The 13,255-nt window shown below is 46.6% G+C and overlaps 1 protein-coding gene across 1 annotated transcript in view; it reads right to left on the bottom strand.

Moving 5' to 3' along the window:
- Positions 1-13,255, bottom strand: part of crtac1b (cartilage acidic protein 1b) — a 341,954-nt gene that overhangs the window by 44,449 nt on the left and 284,250 nt on the right. The window contains exons 9-11 of the mRNA XM_068053120.1: positions 6,524-6,606; positions 3,765-3,865; positions 2,807-2,975 (exon numbers count right to left, since the gene is read on the bottom strand). Of these exons, the coding sequence (XP_067909221.1) occupies positions 2,807-2,975; positions 3,765-3,865; positions 6,524-6,606 (353 nt within the window). The remainder of the gene's footprint in view (positions 1-2,806; positions 2,976-3,764; positions 3,866-6,523; positions 6,607-13,255) is intronic.

The following is a 13,255-nucleotide window of genomic DNA, read 5'->3' as shown; positions in this document are numbered from 1 at the left end:
TGGACAGTGAGGACGCAAAGATCATCGCCAAAGGCGCGGCAATCTCTTCCCTCGCTTCCCGTAATATCCTTGGGTATATCCCGTCTGGCCCCGGGGACTTATCTGTCCTCATATCATTCAAAATTTCCAGCACATCCTCCCTCTTAACATCAACCTGTTCGAGCATATCAGCCTGTTTCACGCTGTCCTCACAAACGACCAAGTCCCTCTCACTAGTGAATACTGAAGCAAAGTATTCATTTAGGACCTCCCCTACCTCCTCCGACTCCAGGCACAAGTTCCTCCACTATCCCTGATCGGCCCTACCCCCACTCTGGCCATCCTCTTGTTCCTCACATAAGTGTAGAACGCCTTGGGATTTTCCTTAATCCTACCCGCCAAGACTTTTTCATGTCCCCTTCTAGCTCTCCTAAGTCCATTCTTCAGTTCCTTCCTGGCTACCTTGTAACCCTCTAGAGCCCTGTCTGATCCTTGCTTCCTCAACCTTAAGTAAGCTTCCTTCTTCCTCTTGACTAGCTGTTCCACATTTCTTGTCATGCAAGGTTCCTTCATCCTACCATCCCTTCCTTGCCTCATCGGGACAAACCTATCCAGCAGTCGCAGCAAGATTTCCCTAAACAACCTCCACATTTCTGTCGTGCATTTCCCTGAGAACATCTGTTCCCAGTTTATGCTCCCAAGTTCCTGCCTAATAGCATTGTAATTCCCCCTCCCCCAATTAAATATTTTCCCATCCCGTCTGCTCCTGTCCCTCTCCATGACTATAGTAAAAGTCAGGGAGTTGTGATCACTATCACCGAAATGCTCTCCCACCGAGAGATCTGCCACCTGGCCTGGTTCGTTCCAAAATCTGCTCCATCCAAACTATTTGCACTAAGGAGGTTCCAATCAATATTAGGGAAGTTGAAGTCACCCATGACAACAACTCTGTTACTTCTGCACCTTTCCAAAATCTGCCTCCCAATCTGTTCCTCCGTGTCTCTGTTGCTATTGGGGGGGTCTATAGAAAACTCCCAACAAAGTGACTGCTCCTTTCCTGTTTCTGACTTCCACCCATAATGACTCAGTAGACAAACCCTCCTCGACGACCTCCCTTTCTGCAGCTGTGATACGTTCCCTGATTAGCAATGCCACTCCCCCACCTCTTTTACCTCCCTCCCTATTCCTTTTGAAACATCTAAACCCCGGAACATCCAACATCCATTCCGGCCCCTCTGATATCCAAGTCTCCGTCATGTCCACAACATCGTAGCTCCAAGTACTGATCCATGCTTTAAGTTCATCACCCTTATTTCTGACACTTCTTGCATTAAAATAGACACACTTCAACCCATCATACTGGCTGCAACTTTGTCGTGTCAATTGTCTAACCTTCCTCACGGACTCTCTGCACTCTGTATCTGCCTGTTCAACAGCTACCCCATCCACTGATCCGTAGCTCCGGTTCCCATCCCCCTGCCAAACTAGTTTAAACCCTCCAGAAGAGCTCTAGCAAACCTCCCGCCCAGGATATTGGTGCCCCTCCAGTTCAGATGCAACCCGTCCTTCTTGTACAGGTCCCACCTTCCCCAGAAGGTATCCCAATGATCCACATATCTGAATCCCTCCCTGCTACACCAGTTCTGTAGCCACGTGTTCAGCTGCACTCGCTCCCTGTTTCTAGCCTCACTAGCACGTGGCACCGGTAACAATCCTGAGATTACTACTCTGCTCGTCCTGCCTTTCAGCTTCCAACCTAACTCCCTATATTCGCTTTTCAGGTCCTCATCCCTTTTCCTAGCTATGTCATTGGTACCGATGTGTACCACGACCTCTGGCTGCTCCCCCTCCCCCTTAAGAATCCTGTGGACTTGATCCGAGACATCCCTGACCCTGGCACCCGGGAGGCAGCATACCATCCGGGAGTCTCATTCGCGACCACAGAATCTCCTGTCTGTTCCTCTAACCATTGAATCTCCTATACTATCGCTCTCCTATTCTCCCCCCTTCCCTTCTGAGCCACTGAGCCAGGCTCAGTGTCGGTTCAGTGGGAGAGCATGTCATTAGTCTGGAATCAGTGAATATCTGGTACAGATGCATCCGCAGCAAGTGCCTTTCCCAATTGTCCAAGGAAATCCTAAGCTTGCTCACCGCTGGGTTAAGCGGGGGAGGGGAGAGGGGTTGCCAAGGTCTTCCACCCAATATCCCCACTCCCCAAAACCCTAAAAATGTTCCTTCAGCCCTCCATGTGAGGAGGATCATCGTTTTGACAATTGGACAAATTTTGAGAGTCCAGCACCTGGATCCCTAAAGAAAGTCCCCTCCCCAGTAGCTGCGAACATATCCACCCATCCAGTGGCTGCTCCATTTTATAGAATCAATAGTACAGCACAGAATGAGTGCGTTCGGCCCATCGAGTCTCTGCCAGCTCTTTCGAAGAGCAATCCAGTTAGTCCCACCTTCCCCCACCCTCCTCCTATCACAACCCTTCATCTCCTCTGTGTGCCAATCTATAAATCTGCTCTGGATCCAGACTAATCTGCAGAACTGTGAACTCCCACAGTCCCACTCCCTGGCACCAACCAACCACCACCCCACCCCCCGATAGCCCTGAAAGGGGGAAGGGTGAGAAATTCCTGCCAACCCAAGGCAGCCCAGATGTGAAGGCTCTTGGCGTGTTCTGGTGGGCTCCACCCAGAGTTACAGCTGAGTCTCACTGCGCACCCGACTCCTGCCGCTGCCAGAGGTAATTCGGAACCCTCTAACCTTCGCGCTCGAGAAAGAACACATCGCAGTTCAATGGGAACTGGACTCTGCAGCTCCTTACCCAATCCGAAGTGTGCCACCGGCTCCATTTCACACAGGTAGCCAGAGCCTCCATCAACAATACGGAGGTGAGGCCCAGTTCTCCTCGTGAACAGCACAACCTTCGCCCCGCGTGCAAACGCACCAAACCTGGTCCGAGGAATCACCCTCAACCAACTGTTGTCGGAACCCTAAAAATAAAAGCCAGACAGAAAGATGGTCACAGATGCTGCTCCTTTATCACCTCTCTTCCCCTGCCCTCACTTTGATATGGCCCACTGATCATCATTCCTGCTGCAGTTTGGTCCTAGCTTCAGTGTATGTCCCAACACTCAAGTGGCCCAAAGCAAACAAGAGCACGTGGCTGTTTTATGATTGGTTGATTGATGGGTCTCTTTGAATTGGTTGGTCTGATTCTTTGTTGCCAGGCTTGACAGACCCACTCTCCTGTATGTCAGTGCCTCATGTTGCAGATCGCTGGCGTGGACCACTGAAGGGTGTTGAGGTTTGAGCCTCTCATAGGCTCCTTTCAGCCAGTGGAAGGTGTGAATGAGACAGATGCGCCAACAAATCTTCCAGCTCCTCTTGTCAGAGAGGTCAGTGGGGTCAGAATTTCCCTGGATCCCAGCCAGTAGATCCATGCACCCAGCAGAGAAGCAAGGGAGACTCTCAGTCCAATGATGGATTTACACTTGTCATCCGGGAGATGAATGGGCCTCATTCCAACACAGTTTATCAATCCCACTGCAGCCAAGCCATTTTAATTTGAATGAAGAATGGATTCGGATTGAAGGTGTTGGGACAAGCCTGCGAAGCATGACAGAACCACTACTGCATTTGAATTTCCTACCCTTATCTCAGCCCTAGGCCCTGCCTTAGCATGGGCCTTTACATGGGTGGGTGGGTGGGACTGGCATGCTAGGTGGTCAGTTGGGGGGAAGGAAACATAAAAACCAACCCTAGTCACAGCAGACACATACCTGTGTTACTTTAAATACAGAAAGAGGCTGTGCCCTGGACTCCCCATGAGAAATGATCAGATCCAATAGTCCATCTCCATCAAAATCAGTGGCAACTGCACCTGTTGGAGCCCAAAACACAAGGCATGTTGTAGAAATAGTGCGCAAACCGAGGCTACTCCTGTAGATCTCAGACCTTTAATATAATTCTATTTACAGCAGGGAGGTAGTGTAATATGTGGGACTTGGTGTCATGGAGTGGGGGAGACACCATTCTCTTCCCTTCAGCTGGTCCAAAGAAATTGGAAAAATATTTACAAGAGAAAAAAATTTGCAGGGGACGAACAGGGATTCTTTCAGACAGCTGGCACAAGCTTGATGAGCTAAATGACCTCTTTCTATGCCATATGATTGTATAATTCAGTTTGTCTAAACTCTTTAGAATCTTCACTGCATTAGTAAGGTCTCTTTCAACCCTTCATTTTTTTAAATTCTTTCGTGGGGTTGTGGGCATCACTGGCAAGGTCAGCATTTGTTGCACATTCCGAATTGCCATTGACAACTGAGTGGCTTGCTAGGCCACTTCAGAGGGCAGTTAAGAGTCAATCACGTTGTTGTCGGTCTGGAGTCACATGTAGGCCAGACCAGGTAAGGACGGCAGATTTCCTTCCCTAAAGGACATTAGTGAACCAGCTGGGTTTTTACAACAATCGATGATAGTTTCATGGCTATCATGCCATGTCATAGTTTCAATTCCAGATTTTTATTAATTAATTGAATTTAAATTACACCAGCTGCCGTGGTGAGATTTGAACCTGTGTCCCCAGGGCATTAGCCTGGGCCCCTGGATTACTAGGCCAGTGACATTACCACTATGCCACTATCGCCCCTTCCTTTCCCCATTCTCATGGACTCTCCCCATAGCTTAACTGCCTAATCCAAGCTACCATTTAAGACACGATGGGCTGAATGGCCTATTTCTGTGCTGTAATTTTCCTATGGTTCTATTTACACTAAAACTAGTGCTTGGTTGCCTCTTACAGAAGGCCATAAGAAATAGGAGCAGGAGTAGGCCGTACAGCCGCTCAAGCCTGCTCCAACATTCAATTAGATCATGGTTGATCTTCTACTTCAACTCCACTTTCCCGCCTGATCCCCATATCCTTTAATTCCTTTAGTAGCCAAAAATCTATTGATCACAGTCTTGCCAATACTCAACATCCACAGCTCTCTGGCGGAGAGAATTCCCATCGAGTGAAGAAATACCTCCTCCTCTCGGTCCAAAATGGCCGACCCCTTATCCTGAGACTGTGACCCCTAACGCTAAAACGTTTGTGAGTGTAATTCAGCATCAGGGCCCAACAATGGCGAAGGGTGTCTCACTCTACTTCACTTCGAAATCAGGTGGGGACCTTGACTCCATATTTACAATACTGGTATTGGAGTCAAGCAGTCAATGCCCACTGGAGACATTATATTTCTGTGCTCCCCATCTCAGCCACTGAGGGGAGCCATAGAACGAGGCCATGGAAATGAACCATCAGTGTTGAGAACCGTTACCAGGAGTGTGGGAAACCTTTGGCCTGGGAAGGGGAAGGAAGGGATTCGAGACTGTTGGAGAGTATGTTTTAGCCATGAATTCCTATTCGGAATCTGAGAGTTATTTCCATCGAGCCGGGAATCTTGTGATTTAGTCGATGAGTGTGAACTTTAACCAAAAGCAGCACAGTGCCATCTACAGCCCAATCAGAAGGAAGGAGACATTTGTATTTTCAACAGGACCCAAACTAATCATTTCATGACTAAGTCATCATTTCTATGAAGTGTAGTCACTGTTGCTGTTCGGACAAACACAACACAAATTTGTGCACAGCAAGATCCCACAGACACGAACTGTGACAATGACCGGATAATATTTCTCTCGTGATGTTGATTGAGGGATAAATATTGACCAGGACACCAGGGATAACTCTCTCGGTCTTCTTCAGAATAATGTCATGGGAGAGCAGACAGGCCCTCATCTCATCCAAAAGATGGCACCTTCAACAGTGCTGCACTCCCTCAGCACTACATTGGAGTGTCTGCCCAGATTATGCGTTCCAGTCTCTTCAGTAGGATGCTGAACCCACGACCTACTGACCCTAGAGACAAGAGGGCTACCCACTGAGTCAATAACCATGAGTTGACTTTCTCTGTGATCCACATTTAATAATCTTTCTTTACTATGGTTTTATTTACACCGTTAGGGTGGAGGGATATTCTCATAGAGTCTGCTCAGTGGCCCTGGCTGGCTCGACCGGAGCTGGAAGTGTTTGTTGCTGACACCGCCTTGGATGGAAAGCAGGGCTCCCTGACACAAGCATCCCTTACCTTGAGAAACACAACATTAAAGGAAAAAAAAGAAGGAACTTGCATTTCGATAGTACTTTTCACAACCTCAGGACATCCCAAAGTGCTTTACAGCCAATGGTATACCTTTGAAATGTAGTCACTGTTGTAATGTAGGAAATGCAGAAGCCAATCTATGCACGGCAAGATCCCACAAACAGCAATGTGCTAATGACCAGAGAATTTGTTTCTTGCAGCATTGGTTGAGCAATGAATATTGGTCAGGGCACTGGGGAGACATTCCCTGCTTCTCTTCGAAGTAGTGGCCTTGGGATTTTGTTATACCCACCTGAGAGGGCAGACAGGGCCTCGGTTTAACGCCTCATTCAAAAATCCAAAAAATGAACAACTACAAAAAAGCTGTGAGGCTAATGACAGCTGGCTGACTTTACCTGTTCCTTGTCCTGTGTGTTCTGCAGCATCTCCTGCATTTACCTCTTCTATCAATGGGTCTGCTCCTACTCTTCGAGAGACCCTACAATGGCACACAGTGGAAGAGGCAATCAGTACACAGCGAGACGAAGCAGATACTCCACTATCATTACATCGAGGCTACAGCACAGTAACAGGCCATTCGGCCCAACTGGTCTATGCCGGAGTTTATGCTCCATGCCAGCCTCCTCCCACCCCTCACAAATTAGGGCTTGTCAGTGATTTGAAGCTGGAACCTCGTGTACATTTTAATCAAGAACTACCAAAATGTGAGGCATGCGCCTAGATCAACATCACAGACAAACAATTTACTGATTAGGCCACATAACCACGGGCTATACTAGGGCTGGAAGTGTTCAATGTTGAATTTTTTTTTATTCATTCATGGGATGTGGGCATCGCTGGTCAGGCCAGCATTTATTGCCCAATCCTAATTGCCCTTGAGAAGGTGGTGGTTTTTTTTGTTTTTTTGTATTGGCAAGCTTGTTTTATTTACAAAAATGGCGCAGCACAAAAATTTGCTTCTCCCATGTGAAGACAGTAGAAAGTTGTTCAACAGTTGAGTACTTCCATTTCACTGTATTAGATTTGAGCTGCCTTCTTGAACCGCTGCAGTCCATGTGGGGTAGGTACACCCACAGTGCTGTTAGGAAGGGAGTTCCAGGATTTTGACCCAGCGCCTGTGAAGGAACGGCGATATAGTTCCAAGTCAGGATGGTGTGTGGCTTGGAGAGGAACTTGGAGGTGGTGGTGTTCCCATGCATTTGCTGCCCTTGTCCTTCTAGTTGATAGAGGTCGCGGGTTTGGAAGGTGCTGTCGAAGGAGCCTTGGTGCATTGCTGCAGTGCATCTTGTAGATGGTACACACTGCTGCCACTGTGCGTCGGTGGTGGAGGGAGTGAATGTTTGTAGATGGGGTGCCAAACAAGCAGGCTGCTTTCTCCTGGATGGTGTTGAGCTTCTTGACTGTTGTTGGAGCTGCACCCATCCAGGCAAGTGGAGAGTATTCCATCACACTCCTGACTTGTGCCTTGCAGATGGTGGACAGGCTTTGGGCAGTCAGGAGGTGAGTTACTCGCCTCAGGATTCCTTGCCTCTGACCTCCTCTTGCAGCCACGGTATTTATATTGCTACTCCAGTTCAGTTTCTGGTCAATGGTAGCCCCGAGGATGTTGATAGTGGGGGATTAAGTGATTGTAATGCCATTGAATGTCAAGGGGAGATGGTTAGATTCTCTCTTATTGGGGACGGTCATTAGTACCTTCGATACAAAGCACAACAATAACTTGCATATATATAGCACCTTCAATGTTGTAAAATCCCAAGGTACTTCACAGGAATGATTATCAAACAAAATTTGACACATAAAGAGATCTCATAGAAACATAGAAAATAGGAGCAGGAGTAGGCCATTCGGCCCTTCGAGCCTGCTCCCCCATTCATTATGATCATGGCTGATCATCCAACTCAGTAGCCTGTTCCTGCTTTCGCCCCATACCCTTTGATCCCTTTAGACCCAAGAGCTATATCTAACTCCTTCTTGAAAACAGACAATGTTTTGGCCTCAACTGCTTTCTGTGGTAGCGAATTCCACAGGCTCACCCCTCTCTGGGTGAAGAAATTTCTCCTCATCTCAGTCCTGAAATGTTTACCCTGTATCCTTAGACTATGACCCCTTGTTCTGGACTCCCCCACCATCGGGAACATCCTTCCTGAATCAACCCTGTCAAGTCCTGTTAGAATTTTATAGATTTCTATGAGATCCCCCCTCACTTTTCTGAACTCCAGTGAATATAATCCTAACCGATTCATACGTCAGTCCTGCCATCCCAGGAATCAGTCTGGCAAACCTTCGCTGCACGCCCTCTGTAGCAAGAACATCCTTCCTCAGATAAGGAGAACAAAACTGCACAAAATATTCCAGCTGTGGCCTCACCAAGGCCCTGTATAATTGCAGCAAGACATCCCTGCTTCTGGACTCGAATCCTCTCGCTATGAAGGCCAACATACCATTTGCTTTTTTTACCGCCTGTTGGACCTGCATGTTTACCTTCAGCAACTGGTGTACGAGAACACCCAGGTCTTGTTGCATATTCCCCTCTCTCAGTTTATAGCCATTCAGATAATAATCAGCCTTCCTGTTTTTGCTATCAAAATGGATAACCTCACATTTATCCACATTATACTGTATCTGCCATGCATTAGCCCACTCACTCAACTTGTCCAAATCACCCTGAAGCCTCTCTGCATCCTCCTCACAACTCACCCTCCCACCCAGTTTTGTGTCATCTGCAAATTTGGAGATATTACATTTAGTTCCCTCATCTAAATCATTAATGTATATTGTGAATATACATGACACGGAACACAAAAGTCTGAGTGTATCAAGCCTGTGTCCTCAGTACCTTGCTCTATGGCAGCGAGGCCTGGACAACGTATGTCAGCCAAGAGCGACGTCTCAATTCATTCCATCTCGCTGCCTCTGGAGAATACTTGGCATCAGGTGGCAGGACCGTATCTCCAACACAGAAGTCCTCGAGGCGGCCAACATCCCCAGCTTATACACACTACTGAGTCAGCGGCGCTTGGGATGGCTTGGCCATGTGAGCCGCATGGAAGATGGCAGGATCCCCAAAGACATATGGTACAGCGATCACGCCACTGGTATCATACCCACCGGCCGTCCATGTCTCCGCTTTAAAGACGTCTGAAAACGCGACATGAAGTCCTGTGACATCGATCACAAGTCGTGGTAGTCAGTTGCCAGCGATCGCCAGAACTGGCGGGCAGCAATAAAGGCGGGGCTAAAGTGTGGCGAGTCAAAGAGACTTAGCAGTTGGCAGGAAAAAAGACAGAGGCGCAAGGGGAGAGCCAACTGTGTAACAGCCCCAATATATATATATATATATATATATATGAAGTATGCGTGTAGGGGAATCAGAAATACTCGACAGTATACTGACGAGTATTTCTGATTCCCCTACACGCATACTTCAAAAATTCTGGGTACTGCCCGTGTGGAGTTTGCAAGTTCTCCCTGTGTCTGCGTGGGTTTCCTCCGGGTGCTCTGGTTTCCTCCCACAAGCCAAAGAATTGCAGGTTGATAGGTAAATTGGCCATTAGCAATTGCCCCTAGTATAGGTAGGTGGTAGGGGAATATAGGGACAGGTGGTAGGAATATGGAATTAGTGTAGGATTAGTATAAATGGGTGGTTGATGGTCGGCACAGACTCGGTGGGCCGAAGGGCCTGTTTCAGTGCTGTATCTCTAAACTAAAACGAAACGAGACTAAAAAATAAGGGTTTATCAACCATTTTTTAAAAATTCAATATTTCATTTCTTTCAATACTTAATTACATAAATTTAGCTTGTCTTATTTTGAATATATCGATTAATCATTATCTAATTGAATGGCAGTGCAGGCTCAAGGAGCTGAATAACAAACTTCTGTTCCCATGTTCCTAATATTTGGGATTTAATATTTGCAACAAATGATACAACATTGAATTAATCCCTCGTTCAAATACATATCTGGCACTTGCACAAACATCAGAACTCTAATGAAAGTACTTGCCTGAAGCATGAACCTGTTTTTTTACCTTTCAGACACAGATGCTGTTCTCCAATTTCAGATATCAGTTTTTGAGTTTGAATTTATTTGCTGTCATCAATATTTTGCTATGGAGAAGGAACATGGCAGCACAGCGCAGCACAGGAGAGGCCGAGCTGAGATTCACTGCTGCGAGGATTGGCACTTAGGGGCAAAATTCAAACAAGGAAAAGTGTGGGCTACTGGAGTAATGGCAGACCATTGGCATCAATTAAGCGCAGAGGGATTTTCAATAGCATGGTGGCAGGAGGGATGAGATTGTACTCATCTTTATGGTATGTCAACAATAGGATAATACATTGTTTTGTAGCTTCCTAATTTGGGAAAAGTTTTGATACAGTTTTTATTTCCACTGTACTTTTGAAAAAGAATCATGACCAATGTTGTGACTAGATGTTCAATAAAGCCAAACACTGGGCTTGTGAAATTTTTATACCATCCTCACTTGAGAAGTACCCAGGAGTGCAATTATACTTCAGTTGTGTCTGGAGATCACATTCTGAACTAACACTAGGGTGAAGTACTGGCAGTTACAGGTTTGGCACGTGCAGTGGCAGCAACTGAAGCAATTCGAGGTGATGAACTAAAAGCATCATAATAGAACTGCATTTCACTTTAACATGTACTGGCTTAACATTTTTCTATATTGGATATTGGTAGCAATGCTCTAAACAAACCTAGTGACAGTATTAGTGATAATACTTGCACTGTCTAAATTAACATTTCATTTTTCACACCATTACATTCAGCATGCAGTTCCCTGCTGCTATTCTGCCCGTCTTCACCCACATTTCTCCAATATAGAAACTATAACAGTATGCGCGATTCTTGTTCTTCAAACTCCATCATCATTCTGCCTGGGCAACTGTAGGCAACAAATTCTGCTACCATTTTGGCTAAAAGAGTAATAGGAAGATGATGGTGGATAGATGTGGTAGTGATGGAAAGATCTTTTTTGGCTATGCTGGGAGCCAGAAGGTAATTAACGGAATATATAGGGCCATTGAGGGATCGGACAGCCATAAAGGCGGGGCTAAAGTGTGGCGAGTTGAAGAGACTTAGCAGTTGGCAGGAAAAAAGACAGAGGTGCAAGGGGAGAGCCAACTGTGCAACAGCCCCGACAAACAAATTTTTCTGCAGCACCTGTGGAAGAGCCTGTCACTCTAGAATTGGCCTTTATAGCCACTCCAGGCGCTGCTCCACACACCACTGACCACCTCCAGGCGCTTACCCATTGTCTCTCGAGATAAGGAGGCCAAAGAAGAATATTGTGAATAGCTGGGGTCCTAGCACCGATTCCTGTGGTACCCCACTAGTCACTGCCTGCCATTCGGAAAAAGACCCATTTATCCTTACTTTTGTTTCCTGTCCGCCAACCGATTTTCTATCCATCACAATACACTACCCCCAATCCCATGCGCTTTAATTTTACACGCTAATCTCTTACGTGGGACTTTGTCGAAAGCCTTTTGAAAGTCCAAATAAACCACATCCACTGGCTCCCCCTCATCAACTTTACTAGTTACATCCTCGAAGAATTCTAGTCGATTTGTCAAACATGATTTCCCTTTCGGAAATCCATGCTGACTCTGTCCGATTCTACCACTGTTCTCCAAGTGCTCTGCTATAAAATCTTTGCTAACGGATTCTAATGGGCGGCACAGTGGCGCAGTGGTTAGCACCACAGCCTCACAGCTCTAGGGACCCAGGTTTGATTCTGGGCACTGCGTGTGTGGAGTTTACAAATTCCTCCTGTGACCATGTGGGTTTCTGCTGGGTGCTCTGGTTTCCTCCCACAGCCAAAGACTTTCAGGTTGATAGGTAAATTGGCCATTGTAAATTGCCCCTAGTGTAGGTAGGTGGTAGGGAGTATGGGATTACTGCAGGAAATAAATGGGTGGTTGATGGTCAGTACAGACTCGGTGGGCCAACGGGCCTGTTTCAGTGCTGTATCACTAAATAAATAAATTTTCCTCACTACCGACGTCAGGCTAACTGGTTTATAATTCCCTGCTTTCTCTCTACCTACCTTTTTAAATAGTGGGGTTACATTAGCTACCCTCCAATCTGTAGGAACTGCTCCAGAGTCTATAGAATCTTGGAAGATCTCAGGACAGGCGACCAAAAGCTTGGTCAAAGAGAAGCGTCTTTAAGAAGGAAAGAGAGGGCGAGAGGTTCGGGGAGGAAAATCCCAGGCTGTAAAGTGCTTTGGAACATCCCAAGCTACGAAAGGCACTAGATTAACACATGTTCTTTCTCACTCCTACCTGCCTGCTATGATTTTGGGGTGAATTCCATGACCCTGACATTCTTTATTCTGTATCTGGAGCCTGCCCCGAAAACCTGGACCTATTTTAAAACTCAGGCAGTACTGATGTCCGACCAGTAGAGAGTGCTGCTGCACCAGTTACAGCAATACCAAGTCTCCAAATGGTCCAAATGATGGAAACAGTACCAATCGTTCACAGAGAGAGAAGGATATAACACGGCATTAACAGGCTGTCGGGAGACACAGGGTCTTAGTTATAATTCAAACTGGATCCCTTCCCCCTCCACCCTTCCCCACCTTCCTCCTTAAAAATAATGTGACAAGTTAAAGAAAGAAAGAATTAAAATGGTAAATACTTACCCATCGACAGTGCCTTATCGCATAAAGAAAAAGACTTGCATTTCTCTGGCGCCTTCCATGACCTCAGGACGACCCAAAGTGCATTACAGCCAATAAACTACTTTCTGAAGTGTAGTCACTGTTGTATTATAGGAAATGTGGCAGCCAATTTGTGCACAGCAAGATCCCACAAACAGCAGATAATCTGTTTTAGTGATGTTGGTTGAAGGATTAATATTGGCCAGGCCACTGGGGAGAACTCACCCAGCATGAGAAGACAGACAGGGCCTTGGTTTAATGCCGCACTTGAAAGAGTGCGGTTCGGGCAGTGCAGCACTCCCTCAGTGCTGCACCGGGAGTGTCAGCCTGGATTTTTTGTGCTCAAGTCTCCGGAGTGGGATTTGAACCCACTGAGACAGGGAGCCTGCAAATGACATTTGTTTGCAAGAAATAAATTGCGAGCTGCACAGCTAAC

The sequence above is a fragment of the Heterodontus francisci genome, chromosome 20 (assembly GCF_036365525.1).
Source record: "Heterodontus francisci isolate sHetFra1 chromosome 20, sHetFra1.hap1, whole genome shotgun sequence".
Classification (NCBI taxonomy): Eukaryota; Metazoa; Chordata; class Chondrichthyes; order Heterodontiformes; family Heterodontidae; genus Heterodontus; species Heterodontus francisci.
This window is presented reverse-complemented; position numbering and strand designations above follow the sequence as displayed.